The 19,810-nt window shown below is 43.1% G+C and overlaps 1 protein-coding gene across 1 annotated transcript in view; it reads right to left on the bottom strand.

The window, feature by feature from the left end:
* The window catches only part of LOC106563162 (transmembrane protein 132D), a 53,456-nt gene extending 33,883 nt beyond the window's left edge, over nt 1–19,573 (bottom strand). Inside the window, exons 1-2 of the mRNA XM_014128438.2 lie at nt 18,966–19,573; nt 2,686–3,568 (exon numbers count right to left, since the gene is read on the bottom strand). Of these exons, the coding sequence (XP_013983913.1) occupies nt 2,686–3,568; nt 18,966–19,008 (926 nt within the window). The 5' untranslated portion in view covers nt 19,009–19,573. The remainder of the gene's footprint in view (nt 1–2,685; nt 3,569–18,965) is intronic.
* Between the last annotated feature and the right edge of the window lie 237 nt (nt 19,574–19,810).

Genomic DNA, 19,810 nt, shown 5'->3' with positions numbered 1-19,810 from the left:
AAGAACGACTTGTGAACTTCTTTCAGTCAGGAGTGAAGTAGACGGGGACTAGCATACGACAAGTCTGTAATCTGTGTAGGGAGCGGAACTGCAAGATGACTCCTAGCCACACCAGCGTTCAACCATCCCACAGCATGGCCTTGGAGACATGCCCTGGCGCCAATCAAGTGGCCTTAAGTTACCATTTAAATGCATGGAACTTATCCTTCATGAAGTGCCTCTCCCATACATCATGGTCATAAACCTTTCCCACAAGGCCTAAAATGACACAAATTATTGATTTATTTTTGGTAACTTCCTCCAACATACACTACATGACCAAAAGTATGTGGACACCTGCTAGTCAAACATCTCATTCCAAGATCATGGTCAATCATATGGAGTTGGTCCCCCTTTGTTGCTATAACAGCCTCCACTATTCTGGGAATGCTTTCCACTAGATGTTGGAACATTGGTGCAGGAACTTGCGTCCATTCAGCCACAAGAGAATTAGTGAGGTCGGGCACTGATGTTAGGCGATTAGGCCTGGCTCGCAGTTGGCATTCCAATTCATCCCAAAGGCGTTCGATGGGGTTGAGATCAGGGCTCTGTGCAGGCCAGTCAAGTTCTTCCACACTGATCGTAACAAACCATTTCTGATTGAGAGGATGATGGTCAAAAGATGAAGGAGAAAAAAAAAGTCAAAAGAAAACATAATAAAAGTACATTTGAATGACACTAAGTGGCAGTGTTTTTACAACTAATGCCGGTTTGCCTGAGGCTGATGCCGTGCAGGTGTTTGTACACATATACACACACTCTCATTCAAATTAACACATACAAGAACACACACATACATGTAATAGTGCCAGACATGCACAGAAACATATAAAGTAGGCATTGCAGTTATGATTTCAGTTGTCCTTGATGTCCTTTGTTTTAAATGTATTTTTTTTTTTGCATTGTTGTTTTCTTCTATCTTTTCCTTTTTTTCTCTTTAGTTCATTCTCTTGGTTGTTGGTGCATTGGGGGGTTCTTGGGGGTGGGGAATGGAATTAATTTTTATTTTATTTTTTTCCCTTCTTGGGGGACTTTGGGAGGGGTCTCGAATGGTTGAGGGACAGCTATTGGGGATCTGTGGGGGGATCTTGGAGGGTTCGGGTTTCACAAGATTGTGATCATGAAAAAGGAAACTATGACATATATTTTATATCACTATCATGCACACGCACCCTCACACATGAGGATGGCTATGTTGCGGAAAGACTGATACAAGTTTGATAGTGTCTTGATGCTGTATTGTTTGTCCTTCATGTTCTAATACTTTAATGTTACCCCTTCCTTGTGTTTTTTGTAATAAATAAAAAAAGATATATATATATATATAATTCTGATTGAATCTCGATTTGTGCAAGGGGGCATAGTCATGCAGAAACAGGAAAGAGTCTTCCTCAAACTCTTGCCACAGAATCATCTAGAATGGCATTGTATGCTGTAGAGTTAAGATTTCCCTTCACTGGAACTAAGGAGCCTACTGTAGCCCAAGCCATGAAAGACAGCCCCAGACCATTATTCCTCATCCACCAAACTTTACAGTTGGCACTATGCATTGGGGTAGGTAGCATTCTCCTGGCATCCACCAAACCCAGATTCATCCGTCGGACTGCCAGATGGTGAAGTGTGATTCATCACTCCAGAGAACACGTTTCCACTGCTCCAGAGACCAATGGCGAGGAGCTTTACACTACTCCAGCCACCGCTTGGCATTGCGCATGGTAATCTTAGGCTTGTGTGCGGCTGCTCGGCCATGGAAACCCATTTCATGAAGCTCTGACAAACAGTTCTTGAAAGTTCTTGTGCTGACATTTCAAACTGCCTCTGGAAGTAACTTGGTAGTGAGTGTTGCAACCGAGGACAGATGATTTTTACGCCCTACGCGCTTCAGCACTCGGTGGTCCCGATCTGTGAGCTTGTGTGGCCTACCACTTTGCGGCTGAGCCGTTGTTGCTCCTAGACATTTCCACTTCAAAATAACAGGACTTACAGTTGACCGGGGCAGCTCTAGCAAGGCAGAACTTTGACAAACTGACTTGTTGGAAAGGTGGCACCCTATGACGGTGCCACATCGAAAGTCACTGAGCTCTTCATGGCTGTGTGCTCGATTTTATACACCTGTCAGCAATGGGTGTGGCTGAAATAGCCCAATCCACTAATTTGAAGGGGTGTCCATATACTTTTGTATATATAGTGTATTTCGTACTCATAAAATCCGCTTAACATGAAAGGTTAACATATAAATCATATTTATACATTTAATGTTACATATGGATTTATGTTCTGAGCCAGGGGACAGCACATCATGGTAGCATGCATCATAGTAACAGAGGGGACGCAGTAACACATTCGTTTTAGTAGTATATTAGCAGTATTAGTAAACCTACATTGAACAAATAGGATGTAGAATTGATCCTCAATAGTCATCAAAAGCCATCAGTGTTTGAGAGTGCATCAGTGTATACAGAATATGTTCTGCACACAAAGCAGTACAATACAATATATAGACAGTAAAGTCATATCAACAACATAGTAGTAGTACGTACAACATTCATAGCTAATTTATCAGACAATCTGATTGTGACCTGGATATTCTAGCTATGCAATGAGAGAGACGCACAGACAAACATTATATCCAAGCAGTGTTCTTACCTAAGAGTGAAGCTCTCCACAGCAGACACATTGGACAGGAACACATAGAAAGTGGCCAAGTCGGTGGTTCTCAGTGGTTTGGAGGAGGTCTGGACCACCAAGGCTCCCCCTAGTCTCAGACGCAGAAATGTAGGGTTCCCAGGTGAGGCCTTTAGGAGGTTGACACTCCCTACCCTCCTCATTGGTATACCAGACCCCACTGGGCCGCCCCTCCCCACCCCCACACGCTGCAGGCTGTCCTGGGGCACACACTGGCCCGTCCGGTCCCGTCGGCTTTGGAAGTAGATCTCTACGGGGTTCCCCTGCACATCTCCCAGTCTTTCCCTGGGGCTGAACCAGGCTGGCTCAGGCTTCAACTGGGCCACACAGAATCCCCCTGGAGACAGCAGGCATGCCCCCCGCACCTCCCGTGTCTCCCAGAAGGCATACGCCGTCACACAATGCGCCCCCTCCTCCGCCGCTCCCTTCCTCCCACCACTACCCCTGTCTTCTTTTTCCCCTGCCTTCATCCCAGCGTCACCTCCACTGGCCAAATCGGGCATGTGGAAGAGGATTCTGACAATGGGCGTAGAGGAGCGGACCTGGCGGGCCAGGATGACAGGAAGGATCCTACGGCCGCTGAGGAGCAGCTCTCGGCCGATCGGCCTCTCCACAGACAGGGGGCCGTACGTGGCATTGACGGCCGGCCGCAGGAGGCCCGCCCCGGGGTTGGTGATGAGGAAGGCCTGCCTCTGGGTCTGCAGGCCGGAGTTCCCCAGCAGCTCTTGGCTATTCTCTCTCAGCAGTAGGTGGTCTGCATTGAGGATCTGGTAGCCCACTGAGGGGTAGACAGGGAAGGGAGCTTGGTTCTTGGTGTCTTCTGACATCTCCTGGCAGTGGACACCTAGAGAATGAGATTTCAAATACAGCTTTTAGCATAGCGCAAAAAATCACAAATGTGTGTCTATTCAAAGTAGCAGAATTATTATGGTTTCTCCCAAAAAATGAGTTTAAATGTTGAATAATGGTGGTGGATAAAATAAAAGCTGACGCCATGCTCATGCACAGTGACAATGGTTATTCAGTGGAAGTCTGGAAGAGATGACCCCACTTTTCAGGGTACGGTTGCTGAAATCCAATAAACTGTACATCAAACACTCATCACACGGAATGCCCTAGCTAGCCCACTGTCCTCCTGCCCCACTATACAGCCCATCCTGATATCCAGCACAATCCCTTTCAATTTAAACATGACCTAGAACAGCTGAGTAGCTTTACAGCTGAGAGCACTTGGAATGATACACGGCAAAGTATGAGTCAACTTTATCTAGGCAGTATTTTTCTACCACAACTTCAAGGTCCGTATGTGTTGAATCCTGCTGTCATATACACTGAGTGAACAGCCTACATTTTTCGGGGCATGGACTACAAGGTGTCGAAAGCGTTCCACAGAGGAGGCCCATGTTGGCTCCAAAACAGTTGTGTCAAGTTGGCTGGATGTCCTTTGGGTGGTGGACCATTCTTGATACACATGGGAAACCATTGATCATGAAACCCCTAGCAGCGTTTGTTACGTTCCCCGGTTTCTGTGTTGTAGTTTGTGTATTTGTATGTGTGTGTTTCAGGATGGCTTCCTGAATTCCCCCAAGCAGCTGATTGGTCGGCCCCCATTGCTAATTGGAGAGCTGACCACGCCCCCTCGTCAGGATACAGCTGTATCCCAATATAGGCTACTTCTCCAGCTATATAAGCCAGTGTTCTGTTGATCAGAAGGAAGCTGAGGGTTATATCCTGTATTGGTTGTTGCTCAGAGCAAGCTTCTTTGATGTTGGTTGTTGAGAGAGAGCTAATTAGTAAGTCCTGTGTGTGTAAGTAGGATGCAGTATTTTGATGATTGACATTGTTTACTTACATTTGTGTTATTCTGTTTCATTTGTTCCCGAAGGGCAAGGCACCTAGGGAGTGCTTAGGCAAGAGGCCCGCAGGCATACATAACCCGTAGTAGTTTACTGTCTATGCACACTAAGACTTGGGCGGACCATCCACTGTATTTTGGTTAGTGTACCAGGTGGTGCTAGTTAGGTAGGCAGGTAATGGGGCTTTGATAATTACTTTCTTTGCTTTGGTTCCGTCCAGCCCCTTTTCCCCAAAATTACCGTGTGACGGAATAAGTTCCTTGTAAATGGTACCACTCTCTGCCTTTGTCATCCTTACTCGCACCTACAGTCCATTCCTCTTTCACACCACGGAGAGTTGAGTTGTAGCAGGGTGTTGCGTTCCCTCTTCCTAGAGGCGTGCGTTGCAGTTCTTGACACACTCAAACCAGTGTGCCTGGCACCTACTACCATTCCCCATTCAAAGGCACTTAAATATTTTGTCTTGCCCATTCACCCTCTGAATGGCACACATACGCAATCCGTCTCAATTATCTCAAGGCTTAAAAATCCTTCTTTATCCTGTCTCCTCCCCTTCATCTACACTGATTGAAATGTACTTAACATGTGACATCAATAAGGGATCATAGCCTTCACCTGGATTCAGCTGGTCAGTATGCCATGGAATGAGTAGGTTTTCCTAATGTTTTGTATACTCAGTGCCTTCAGAAAGTATTCACACCCCATTACTTTTTCCATATTTTGTTGTGTTACAGTCTAAATAAAAATATTATTAAATGGATATTGTGTGTGACTGGCCTACACACAATACCTCATAATGTCAAAGTGTAATTCTGTTTTTATTTTTTTAACCTGTTTTTCTCACCAATTTCATGATATCCAATTGAGATCCAATTACGATCTTGTCTCATTGGGAGAGGCGAAGGTCAAGTCATGCATCCTGCCCGCTTCACCCAGCTTCTTAACACCTGCCCACTTAACCCAGAAGCCAGCTGCACCAATGTGTCAGTGGAAACACTGTTCAACTGACGATCAAAGTCAGCCTGCAGGCCCGCCACAAAGAGTCACTAGAGCACGATGAGCCAAGTAAAGCCCCCCTGGCCAAACCATCCCCTAACCTGATGATGATTGGACAACTGTGCGCCGACCTATGGACTCCCGGTCATGGCCAGTTGTGACACAGACTGGGATCAAACCCGGGGCTGTAGTGACGCCTTAAGCACCACGATGCAGTGCCTTAGACCGCTGCGACACTCGGGAGGTGGAAATGATGTCTTTAGACATTTTCAAAAATTAATTAAAAATGAAAAGCTGAAAAGTCTTGAGTCAATAAGTATTCAACCCCTTTTGGTATGGCAAGCCTAAATAAGTTCAGGAGTAAAAATGTGCTCAACAAGTCACCTCTCTGATTCAAAGGGGTTGGGTTAAATGACACATTTCAGTTGAAGGCATTTAGTTGTACAACTGACTAGGTATTCCCCATTCCTCTCCTAATAAGTTGCATAATAGTGTTTAACCCCCAGAGTTGATTGACGCACCGGTTACATAATAGACAAATTCCCACCAATATCAGTTTTTTTTGCATGGATGCATCTCAACCCACCACATCCGCCAGTGTTGCACTTCAACAAATCAAAATACATTTTATATTTTAGATTCTTATGAGTAGCCACCCTTTGCTTTGATGACAGCTTTGCACACTCTTGGTATTCTCTCAACCAGCTTCATGAGGTAGTCACCTGGAATGCATTTCAATTAACCTCTTACATCTAGACGTTCCGCTAGCGGAACACCACTCCAATATCCAATGATAGGGCGTGGCGCGAAATACAAACTCCTCGAAAATGCGAAAACTTCCATTTTTCAAACATATGACTATTTTACACCATTTTAAAGACAAGACTCTCCTTTATCTAACCACACTGTCCGATTTCAAAAAGGCTTTACAACGAAAGCAAAACATTAGATTATGTCAGCAGAGTACCCAGCCAGAAATAATCAGACACCCATTTTTCAAGCTAGCATATAATGTCACAAAAACCAAAACCACAGCTAAATGCAGCACTGACCTTTGATGATCTTCATCAGATGACACTCCTAGGACATTATGTTATACAATACATGCATGTTTTGTTCAATCAAGTACGTATTTATATCAAAAACCAGCTTTTTACATTAGCATGTGACGTTCAGAACTAGCATTCCCACCAAACACTTCCGGTGAATTTTCGAAATTACTCACGATAAAAGTTCACAAAAAACATAACAATTATTTTAAGAATTATAGATACAGAACTCCTTTATGCAATTGCGGTGTCCGATTTTAAAATAACTTTTCGGTGAAAGCACATTTTGCAATATTCTGAGTAGATAGCTCGCCATCACGGGCTAGCTAATTTGACACCCACCAAGTTTGGTACTCACCAAACTCAGATTTACTATAAGAAAAATTGGATTACCTTTGCTGTTCTTCGTCAGAATGCACTCCCAGGACTTCTACTTCAACAACAAATGTTGGTTTGGTTCCAAATAATCCATAGTTATATCCAAATAGCGGCGTTTTGGCGTATCGTGACAAAAAAATTCAAAATATTCCATTACCGTACTTCGAAGCATGTCAAATGCTGTTTAAAATCAATTTTTATGCGATTTTTCTCGTAAAAAAGCAATAATATTCCGACCGGGAGATGTCCTTTCCGTTCAAAGACTCAAAATCTAAAATGGACTCTTCACGTGCATGCGCGCACCCGTCTCATTGTTCTCAGATCGACCACTTACCAAATGCGCTACTGTTTTTCAGCCAGTAACTGCAGAGTCATCATTCAACGTTCTGGCGCCTTCTGAGGGCCTATGGGAGCCTTAGAAAGTGTCACGTTACAGCAGAGATCCTTTGTTTTGGATAGAGATGACAAAGAAGGCCAAGAAATGGTCAGACAGGGTACTTCCTGTACATAATCTTCTCAGGTTTTGGCCTGCCATTTGAGTTCTGTTATACTCACAGACACCATTCAAACAGTTTTAGAAACTTTGGAGTGTTTTCTATCCAAAGCTACTAATTATATGCATATTCTAGTTTCTGGGCAGGAGTAATAACCAGATTAAATCGGGTACGCTTTCCTTCTTAATGAGTTTCAGCCAATCAGTTGTGTTGTGACAAGGTAGGGGTGGTATACAGAAGATAGCCCTATTTGGTAAAATACCAAGTCCATATTATGGCAAGAAAAGCTCAAATAAGCAAAGAGAAATGACAGTTCATCATTACTTTAAGACATGAAGGTCAGTCAATCCGGAAAAAGTGCAGTCGCAAAAACCATCAAGCGCTATGATGAAACTGACTCTCATGAGGACTGCCACAGGAAAGGAAGACCCAGAGTTACCTCTGCAGAGGATAAGTTCATTAGACTTAACTGCACCTCAGATTGCAGCCCAAATAAAAGTAACAGACACATCTCAACGTCAACTGTTCAGAATCAGGCCTTCATGGTCAAATTGCTACAAAGGAACCACTACTAAAGGACACCAATAAGAAGAAGAGACTCTCTTGGACAATGGACATTAGACCAGTGGAAATCTATCCTTTGGTCTGATGAGTCCAAATTTGAGATTTTTGGTTCCAACTGCCATGTCTTTGTGAGACGCAGAATAGGTGAACGGCTGATCTCCGCATGTGTGGTTCCCACCGTGAAGCATGGAGGAGGTGTGATGATGTGGGGGTGCTTTGCTGGTGACACTGTCTGTGATGTATTTACAATTCAAGACACTCTTAACCAGCACGGCTGCTACAGCATTCTGCAGCGATACGCCATCCCATCTGGTTTGCGCTAAGCAGGACTATCATTTTTTTTTCAACAGGACAATGACCCAAAACACACCTCCAGGCTGTGTAAGGTCTATTTGACCAAGGAGAGTGATGGAGTGCTGCATCAGATGACCTGGCCTCCATAACCACCCGACCTCAACCCAATTGAGATGGTTTGGGATGTGTTGGACCATAGAGTGAAGAAAAGCAGCCAACATGTCCTCAGCATATATGGGAACTCCTTCAAGACTGTTGGAAAAGCATTCCACATGAAGCTGGTTGAGAGAATGACAAGAGTGTGTAAAGCTGTCGTCGAGGCCAAGGGTGGCTACTTTAAAGAATCTCAAATATAAAATATATTTGTATTTATTTAACAATTTTTTGGTTACTACATGATTCCATATGTGTTGTTTTGATGTCTTCACTATTATTCTACAATGTAGAAAATAGTATGAATAAAGAAAAACCCTTGAATGAGTAGGTGTGTCCAAACTTTTGACTGGTAGTGTATATTTTGTATACCTAAAGGGGTCCTAAAATTCTAAATCAAATAGCTTAAAATGATCCATGGTATGACCATCTTAAAACAATTCCATATGTCAGCTTCTCATGTAATCATCTGTAGCGTCTGAACGGTTTCACCTAAAAAACTATTACGACCACTCTATGGAAAGGGGAGACCTTCACATGATGGTGTTCACCGTTTTGCTCTACAACCCACACAAGTGTCACAGAACTCGTCTAAAGGTAACGGTTTAAAAAAATGAATTGAAGTATGATGGTAGTTTCGTGCCTATGCCAAAAAAGAGGTTAAATTCGTGTAAAAAAATTATACTAAATATTTCCAGAGTTTTTTTTATATCGCCTACAATTAGGACAGACACTTCAAAATCTTGTTTCTTATGATTTATTTTTTGACATTTACGAATGTGTTATTCAATGCGTGTCTATGGGCTTTAGTAGAAAAGGCCAAAAGAAATGCCTAGCAAAGAAGGGCACCTTTTGGTAGATGAGTAAAAAAAAAAGTACACTTTGGATGATGTATCAACACACCCAGTCACTACAAAGATATAAGAGTCATTCCTAACCCAGTTCCCGGAGTGGAAGGAACCTGATCAGTGATTTCACCATGAAAAAAAGCAGCCAATCACCGATCACACAGGCACAATATTAACAAACACATTGCAAAATCATTAGCATTTTGTTAGAGGAGAGTAAGCAGTCTCTGGCCAATTATTGTTGGGAAATGGAAGGGTTGTGCTGCCCTTCATGGCTCAACCTATGTGACCTTTCTCTTACGAAAGAGGGTCAATCAAAATCACATTTTAATTTCCAAGGATAAACTGGGGTTGTGGAGGGTCATGAGGTGAAATTGTGCACAAAGCAAATATGAATACTTCCTGATGTTTGAATCTTTCTACAGGCTCGACCTATGTTTAGGCACAGCTTGGATATCTTAATGAGTGCACAGCAATGGAAGATAATAAATGCATGCATATTCATGTCCAAGCAGGGAGGAAATCGAAAGACTGAGCTCTATCATTTTAATACAAACGTGGAGAGCACAGTGGCACAGCAAGGCCCACCCTAGTAGGATGAGACCGCACACACACACACACACACACACACACACACACACACACACACACACACACACACACACACACACACACACACACACACACACACACACACACACACACCTCATCCTCTGGCCAAACAGACGCCAAAACACACACACGCACACGCCTAGTGAACAAATTATGTCTACAAAAACCTACACCAACACCACTACAAACACCACGTGTGATCGCACCCCTCCATAATGATTAAACTTGGACCTGTGGGTGGAATATTGGTACTGTCCACACAAGGGGGTTCAAGCATACTGCATCCAATGTGTGATTGAGGGTTTAGTGCAATGCACATCATTCATCTACTCCAGGGGTATCAAACATATGGCCAGCGGGCCAGAGGGGGTCCAATCAAATCGAAACTGTATAGAAATAATAATGTACCTACAATTATACAGTGCGGCCCTCAAGGCAAAATTAGTTTGACAGTCCTGATCCACTCTATGGTACAGTAACTGAGACGGTTGATCCATCTTTCCTTGAGTGCCTTTCATTAGTAGGCTACAACTATCACAGAGGGCATACTGTAGTTCCCTGTACTGTAGTTCACTTCCTGCATGGAATCTTCTCAGGTTTTGGCCTGCCAAATGAGTTCTGTTATACTCACAGACACCATTCAAACAGTTTTAGAAACTTTGGAGTGTTTTCTATCCAAAGCTAATAATTATATGCATATTCTAGTTTCTGGGCAGGAGTAATAATCAGATTAAATCGGGTACGTTTTTTATCCGGCTGTGAAAATACTGCCCCTTAGCCATAACAGGTTAAAATAGCTTTTTGGAGAAAGCACATTTTGCAATATTCTGAGTACATAGCTCAGCCATCATGGCTAGCTAATTTGACACCCGCCAACGTCGGGGCAACCTAAACTCAGAATTACTATTAGAAAAATAGGATTACCTTTGCTGTTCTTCATCAGAATGCACTCCCAGGACTGCTACTTCCACAACAAATGTTGTTTTTGTTCCAAATAATCCATAGTTATGTGCAAATATCCCCGTTTTGTTGATGCGTTCAGGTCACTATCCAAAGGGTAACGCGCGAGCGCATTTCGAGACAAAAAAATTCTAAATGTTCCATTACCATACTTAGAAGCATGTCAAACGCTGTTTAAAATAAATTTTTATGGTATTTTTCTCGTAAAATAGCGATAATATTCCAACCGGACAATGCTGTATTCATTCAAAAAGGAAGAGAAAAAATGGCGAGGTCTCGTGAACGCACATTTCCCATCTCTTAGCCACCAGGCAGTCCACTGACAAACTGTGCTCCTGTTATCTGCCCGGAGACAGGAGACGCGTCAATCCGCTTTCTGAATGCTTTAGAGAGCCAATGGAAGCCTTTGAAAGTGCTACATAACCCCACGGGCACTGTAGTTCCGATAGAGAAGCAAAGGGAGAACTACAAAATCGCAGACAGGCCACATCCTGCTTGTAATTTTCTCAGGTTTTTGCCTGACATATGAGTTCTGTTATACTCACAAACACCATTCAAACAGTTTTAGAAACTGCAGAGTGTTTTCTATCCAAATCTACTAATAATATGCATATTCTCATTTCTGGGAAAGAGTAGTAACCAGTTTAAATCGGGTACGTTTTTTATCCGGCCGTGAAAATACTGCCCCCTAGCCCAGACAGGTTAAAGTCATGTTCTCTTTTTGAAAAATACATATTGAAAAGCACTTGGACACATCATCAGTGATGCCTCTGTGGTGGTCTTGATGGCCTTCCTCCTGTTGGCCCCTGTGATACCCAGTAGGCTATAGGACCTGTATAGGGATTGACCAGCAAACCCTCTGCAGCCCACCCCTGCCTGTGGCACTGCTCCACCAGGTCCTCATACTTCACCCTCTTTCTTTCATTGACCTCCTCAATGCAGTCCTCCAAAGGGACAGTGAGCTCCAGTAAGATAACCTGCTTGGAGGTTTCGAAAGCCGCACAATGTCTGGCCTCAGTGTCATCTGAGCTGCTTTCCCAGTCTTGAGCTGTTGCAAGAAGAGGTTCTGGTAGCTGGCTTTTACCCACCTCTGACAAATACAATTGCCTGCTTTGTTGATCAGAGGCACTTGCAGTAGCTGATTCCACTGCAGATGGTATCCACTAAGGCTTTGAGCACCTGGTTGTGGCACCAGTAGTAGCAACCCTCACCTAAGGCTTTTGAGCAACAGCTGAGGATGTGCTCAAGGATTCCTCTCTTCAGGCACAGAGGACATGATGGTGAATCAACATTGCCCCAGCAGAACAGGAGATTTTTGGGTCACTTGGCTCTCTGTATTGCAGCACCTCTCCATGAATTCCTAATTTAGGCTGCTGATTTCATTTAAACCCATATTTTACCAGGTAAGTTGACTGAGAACACATTGTCATTTACAGCAACAGCCTGGGGAATAGTTACAGGGAGAGGGAGTCAATTATAAGCTGGGGATGGTATGAGGGCAAGATTGAGGAATTTATCCAGGACACCAGGGTTAACACCCCTAATCTTACAATAAGTACCATGGGCTGTTTAGTGACCACAGAGAGTCAGGACATCCCACACAGTCAGTTTAACATCCCACACGAAAGACAACACCCTACACAAGGCAATGTCCCCAATCACTGGCCTGGGGTATTTGGATATTTATTTTTTGACCAGAGGAATTACTGCCTCCTACTGGCTCTCCATCACCACTTCCAGCAGCATCTGGTCTCCCTTCCAGGGATTGACCAGGACCAACCCTGCTTAGCTTCAGAAGTAAGCCAGCAGCAGGATGCAGGGTTGTATGCTGATGATGGGTAACTACAGTTTTTTTCTTCTGATTGTACAGGGCGATGTTGCTCAGGCTTTGAGGTAATTCCAGCCTTTTGCGGAGGTAGCTGCTGACCCTTCTCTTGAACCCCTTGACTGTAAGATCAGGACCAGCAGGGGCCAGAGGATCCGTGGGAGGACACCATGTTGGTACAATCACGCTTCCAGCTCCTGGTTGGTTGTCTTGATGGATGCTGTATTCCTCAGGCTGCTGTCAAACATCTTACTGAGACTCTTCACTGATTTCTCTGTGATGGATGAGATATGTGTGTCTTGAATGGCAAAGCAGAACCTGTCCACTGTCTTCCCTCTCTTCACCACCAGGGATCTAGACTTTGCTGGCTTAAAGATCATCTGTGCCCAGGTGACAAGCTTCTGCGACCCCTTCAGATTTCACCTACTACATGGGACAGATGTTGTTGTCACAGACCGGTTGTCCATGAAGGCTATGATAGGAGGTTGTCGCATGGCAGACATGGTCAGCGGGTCTCTACATTCCACCTCTGCTGACTTCACCAGCATGATCATGGCAAGGGCCATGATCATGAAATGGTGCAGCCAGTGATGATTCCTTTCTCAAACCTGTGCCATTCCGATGCTGTGGACTCAGAGGTGACTCTCAAACTGAAACTGTTGTAGTAGTCCAGCCTGGGATGTGGTGCCGAACTAGAGCCACTTCAAACAGCTTGTGGGGTATGGAGCTATAGGCGTTTGTGAGATCCAGCCACTGTACAGCAATGTCTCCTCTGTTCTCCCGGGCTTCTCTGATTAGCTGCGTGACCATGCGTGTGTGCTCCAGGCACCCTGACACCTTCGGAATCCCTCCTTTCTGGACTGATGTGTCGATGTAGGAGTTTTTCAGGAAGTAGTCTGTCAGATGCCTGGACACAATTCTGAAGAATATCTTTCCTTCAACACTTAGCAGTGAGATGGTTCTGAACTGGTTTATGTTCTTTGAGTTCTCCTCCTTAGGAATCCATACTCCGTATGCACATCTCCACAGTTGAGCGAATTTGCCTCTCCTCCAGAAGACCTTCAGGATTCTCTAGAGCTGGTGTAGTAGCTATGGGTAGTGTTTGTAGAACTTGTAGGGCACACCACTCAGTCCAGGGGCTGAGCTAGCTCTTTCCCTCTTGACAACCTCCTATACCTCCTTCCAACTGGGCTTCTCGTTGAACTCTGTGGTTGGTACTGGTGGAACTATCAAGGCTTTGCAGTGCTCCAGATCTTGCTCTCTGATAGCATCACTGTACGTGCTGTGGAGATTGTTGTTGATCTCATCTTTGGAGCAGGTAAGGTGACCACTGCGCTTCTGCCCTAGTGGTGTAACTGTAATGGGTTACAGAGTTAATGTTTACAGTTAATACATTGAGTTATTTACAGTGCCTCCAGAAAGTGTTTATACCCCTTGACTTAATTCCACATTTTGTTGTGTTACACTGAATTCAAAATGGATTCAAAATATTTTTTTCTCTCACCCATCTACACATAATACCCCATAATGACAAAGTGAAAACATGTTTTTAGAAACTTTAGGAAATCTTTTGAAAATGAAATACAGAAATATCTAATTTACTGTACATAAGTATTCACACCCCTGAGTCAATACTTTGTAGAAGCACCTTTGGCAGTGATTACAGCTGTGAGTCATTCTGAGTAAATCTTAATGAGAGCTTTCCACACCTGGATTGTGCAACATTTGCCCATTGTTATTTTCATACGTCTTCAAGCTCTGTCAAATTGGCTGTTGATCATTGCCAGACAACCATTGTCAGGTCTTGCAATAGATTTTCAAGCAGATTTAAGTCAAAACTGTAACTCGGCCACTCAGGAATATTCACTGTCATCTTGGTAAGCAACTCCAGTGTAGATTTGGCCTTGTGTTTTAAGTTATTATTCTGCTGAAAGGTGAATTCATCTCAGTGTGTCTGGTGGAAAGCAGACTGAACCAAGTTTTCCTCTGCCTGTCCATTTCTTTTTTTTATTCTGAAAAACATGCCAATCCTTAACGATTCCAAGCATACCCATAAAATGATGCAGCCACCACTATGCTTGAAAATATGAAGAGTGGTACTCAGTAATGTGCTGTACTGGATTTGCTCCAAACATAACACATTGAATTTAGAACAAAACCTTAATTGCTTTGCCACATTTTTTGCAGTATTACTTTAGTGCCTTATTGTAATCAGGATGCATGTTTTGGAATATTTTTATTATGTACAGGCTTCCTTCTTTTCACTCTGTCATTTAGGTTAGTGTTGTGGTCATAAGTAGTGCACTATATAGGGCAGGGGTAATTAACTCTTACCCTACGAGGTCCGGAGCTTGCTGGTTTTCTGTTCTGCCTGATAATTAAGTACCTACAAAGTTGTTTATCTATCCTCAGTTTTCTCCTATCACAACCATGAAAGTCTAACTGTTTTAAAGTCACCGTTGGCCTCAGGGTGAAATCACTAAGCGGTTTCTTTCTTCTCTGGCAGCTGAGTTAGGAAGGACGCCAGTATCATTGTAGTGACTGTGTGTATTGATACAACGTGTAATTAATAACTTCACCATGCTCAAAGGGATATTCAATGTCTGCTTTTTTATTTTGACCCATCTACCAATAGGTGCCCTTCATTGCAAGGTATTGGAAACCCTCCCTGGTCATTGTGGTTGAATCTGTGTTTGAAATTCGCTGCTTGACTGAGGGACCTTAAGGATCACGTGCATTCGGAAATTATTCAGACCCCTTCCCTTTTTTCACATTTTGTTACGTTACAGCCTTATTCCAAAATGTATTAAATTCGTTTTTTTCCCTCATCAATCTACACACAATACCCCATAATGCCTAAGCGAAAACAGGTTTGTAGAAAGTTTTGCAAATGTATTAAAAACGAAAAACAGAAATACCTTATTTACATAAGTATTCAGACCCTTTCCTATGAGACTCGAAATTGAGCTCAGGTGAATCCTATTTCCACTGAAGATATCCCACTAGCGGTGTGGGGGCTGTGCTTTGGAAAAGTGGGTGGGGTTATATCCTGCCTGGTTGGCCTTGTCCGGGGGTATTGTCGGACGGGGCCACAGTGTCTCCCGACCCCTCCTGTCTCAGCCTCCAGTATTTATGCTGCAATAGTTTATGTGTCGGGAGGCTAGGGTTGTTTTCTCTCTACCGCACCTGCTGTCTCTAACTCTGAATGATTGGCTATGAAAAGGCAACTGACATTTACTCCTGAGGTGCAAACCTGTTGCACCCTCTAAAACCACTGTGATTATTATTATTTGACCCTGCTGGTCATCTATGATTGTTTGAACATCTTGGCCATGTACTGTTATAATCTCCTCCCTGCACAGCCAGAAAAGGACTGGCCACCCCTCAGAGCCTGGCTCCTGTCAAGGTTTCTTCCTAGGTTCCTTAATTTCTAGGGAGTTTTTCCGAGCCACCGTGCTTCTACATCTGCATTACTTGCTATCTGGGGTTTTAGGCTGGGTTTCTGTAAAGCACTTTGTGACATCGGCTGATGTAAAAAGGGCTTTATAAATAAATGTGATTTGATTTGATTGATCATCTTTGAGATGCTTCTACAACTTGATCGGAGTTCACCTGTGGTAAATTTCTTTGATTGAACATGATTTGGAAAGGCACACACCTGTCTACTATAAGGTCCCACAGCTGACAGTGCATGTCTGAGCAAAAACCAAGTCATGAGGATGAAGGAATTGTCTGTAGAGCTCCAAGAGAGGATTGTGTTAAGGCACAGATCTGGGGAAGGGTACCAAAACATTAACACAGTGGCCTCCATCGTTCTTAAATGGAAGAAGTTTGGAACCACCAAGACTCTTCCTAGAGCTGGCCGCCTGGCCAAACTGAGTAATCGGGGGAGAAGGGCCTTGGTCAGAGAGGTGACCAAGAACCTGATGGTCACTCTGACAGAGCTCCAGAGTTCCTTTGTGGAGATGGGAGAACCTTCCAGAAGGACAACCATCTCTGCCGCACTCCACCAATCAGGCCTTTATGGTAAAGTGGCCAGACGGAAGCCACTTCTCAGTAAAAGGCACATGACAGCCCGCTTGGAGTTGGCCAAAAGGCACCTGATGAACTCTCAGACAATGATAAACCAGATTCTCTATCTGATGAAACCACGATTGAACTCTTTGGCCTGAATGCCAAGTGTCACGTCTGGAGGAAACCTGGCACCATCCCTAGGGTGAAGCATGATGGTGGCAGCATCATGCTGTGGGGGTGGTTTTCAGTGGCAGGCAGTGTGAGGCTAGTCAGGATCGAGGGAAAGATGAACAAATCAAAGTACAGAGTGATCCTTGTTGAAAACTTGCTCCAGAGCTCTCAGGACTTCAGACTGGGGCGAAGGTTCACCTTCCAACAGGACAACAACCCAAGACAATGCAGGAGTGGCTTCGGGACAAGTCTCTGAATGTCCTTGAGTGGCCCAGCCAGAGCCCGGACTTGAACCCGGTCAAAGATTTCTGGAGAGACCTGAAAATAGCTGTGCAGTGATGCTCTCCATCCAACCTGACAGAGCTTGAGAGTATCTGCATAGAAGAATGGGAGAAACTCCCCAAATACAGGTGTGCCAAACTTGTAGCATGATACCCAAGAGGACTTGAGGCTGTAATCGCTGCCGAAGGTGCTTCAACAAAGTACTTAGTAAAGGGTCTGAATACTTATGTGAATGTCAAATTTCCCGTTTTTTTTTTTATCTGGTGGATCTTTGCCATTTTATTGTTCATGGTGTATGGGGCCTTCACTTTTTTTTCTCCTCCATACCAAACCTCGCTGCAGCCAAGATAACAGTGTTCTATAAAAAAACACAAGAAAACTTTAGTAATGTTCAGAAAACGTTATAAGAATGTTATTTAAAAACATATACATTCTGTTCTCAGCCTCAACAAAACGATCCTCTATCTTGTGAAGTGTGTCCAGGTGTGTTGCCCGCGCTCACTAATTGGTCACACCTGCTCTCAATGAGTGCTTGTTTCCTTTGAAATGGGGTCTATTTGAATAGACTAAAATGAACAGTTTTTTTGTTTTTTTTAAACATGTCATGCTAGCTCCATCCTGGTGGCGCAGTGGACTAATTCCATGGATGGAGAACAGAAGATTATAGGTTTGAATCTCACTGATGCCGTGTCACAATGAAAGAGACAATAATTAATGTGTTTGCATGATTAATGCCTAAGGAAATACATTTCCATGTGTCCTTTCTGTGAACATTTTAAGGAAGTTATAAAAGAAATCTCCAAATAACCTATATTTTCAGTTCTCAGAGTGTTAATAAAACCTCAGAGGAAAACTTTCAAGGAACCAGAGTAAGACCTTCTCAGAACCTCCCTGCAACCTAAGAACAGGATACATTTTCACTTCTATTCTCAGAACATTTAAAAACTGTTCTGTTTTACCAGTGAGAAAACGTATGGCTTCGTTCCCACAAACAATGTCAAACCAAAAACATACATTCCCACAACTCCCATGGAACCAAATGTGCTAGTTGGGCTCTCAGTGAAGCAAGGGAAATTAAGCAACTTAGTCAAAATTAATAAACAGTAGTCATGCCAGACTACTTTCTAGAAAACATTGGCCTATGGCAGAGTTTTTGCCCTAGCACTACACAGCTGATTAAAATCATCAAAGCTTGATGATGATTTAGTTATTTGAATCAGCTGTGCAGTGCTAGGGCAAAAACAAAAACGTACACCCAGAGGGGGCCGCAGAACCGACTTTGGGAAACCCTGGCCTAATGGTATCTCAAAGCATCATAGAATACATGTTATTTTCAGGATTATCATCACATGTAAGTGCAAACTAAAAAGTTGAGATATCATGGTTCCTGTCTCTTTAAAAAGTTGTATCCTCTTTTTCATTGTGTATGTAAATAGGAACTGTTTTAAATGAATGAGTGCATCTACGTCAAAGTATGGGGCTAATGTTATAAAATAAGCTTTTCATTCAAATGTGTTTCCAACTGTCAAGAGGACACTACATCCATTTTTGATCTGTTGATCAATTGTTTACTTTTAACTAAATATTTGTCAGTACCAGTGAAGTAGATTACAGTAAAGTACATATGGGTGACAATTAAAATAAATTGAATAAAACGAAAAAGATAATGTACAAACTGTTTTTTTTAACATTTATTGAAAACTATTTCATAATCACCATCCATCAACGTAAAATGCAAGCCTTACCTGTCAGAAGTGTGAAAATGAACACTGTGGCAATTGGCAACATCACACGGAGAGGAAAGTTGTGTCTTTGCAAATAGGAAAGTCCTGATAATCTAGAGGAGCCCTCTAACACTGCACCGAGGGAAGAGCTTCTGTCTTTCTGCTGTCAATTGACACACATCTCTGGTAATTTACATTTCTTCAATTCCCAACAAAGTAAAGGGCTCTGATGGAAAGATATAACTCTATGTTAATAACAGATGCAACAGTACATTCCTATTCCAAATAATAACTCAGTGTTATTTACGTCCACCTGCTTTGGTATCCACATTACGCAAATTGTTGTATGTTGCCTCCATCTGATTTTTCTGCGTCAAATTCACTTTCGCTTGTTGTTCGCCAATTTCTAGGTTAGAACAAAATGTTCAAGTTGAGGGTTGTTGCTTCTTACAGTAAATCCACCGTTTAATGTTAACGCAATTAATTGCACACTCCAGAGAGTAGACAGTGAACAGTGGCTAGTTTATATCCTGTTCAGTCCTGCATACACAATGAGCAAACATCAAGGCAGGCTATGCCATAGATCGGCTGTTCCCATCTTCCGTCCGATTAACGACTCTCGTGCGTAATCGCCGTGGGGGAAAAGGGGCTGCGAGGAAATGAACTGCATGAGTAGTCAATAGAATCTAGTGATTTCTCAATGAATTATGGACTATCCCATCTGGAATATGTTGTATAACTACTATACACAATTCAAAACAGGCCTAGATATAGACCTACTTTGTAGGCTATATGCCTATATATTTTATTTAATTGCATCAGTTATATTGTCCTCTGTTTTTGTAGCCTTGAATAAATACCTCATC

Source organism: Salmo salar, chromosome ssa11 (assembly GCF_905237065.1).
Source record: "Salmo salar chromosome ssa11, Ssal_v3.1, whole genome shotgun sequence".
NCBI lineage: Eukaryota > Metazoa > Chordata > Actinopteri > Salmoniformes > Salmonidae > Salmo > Salmo salar.
This window is presented reverse-complemented; position numbering and strand designations above follow the sequence as displayed.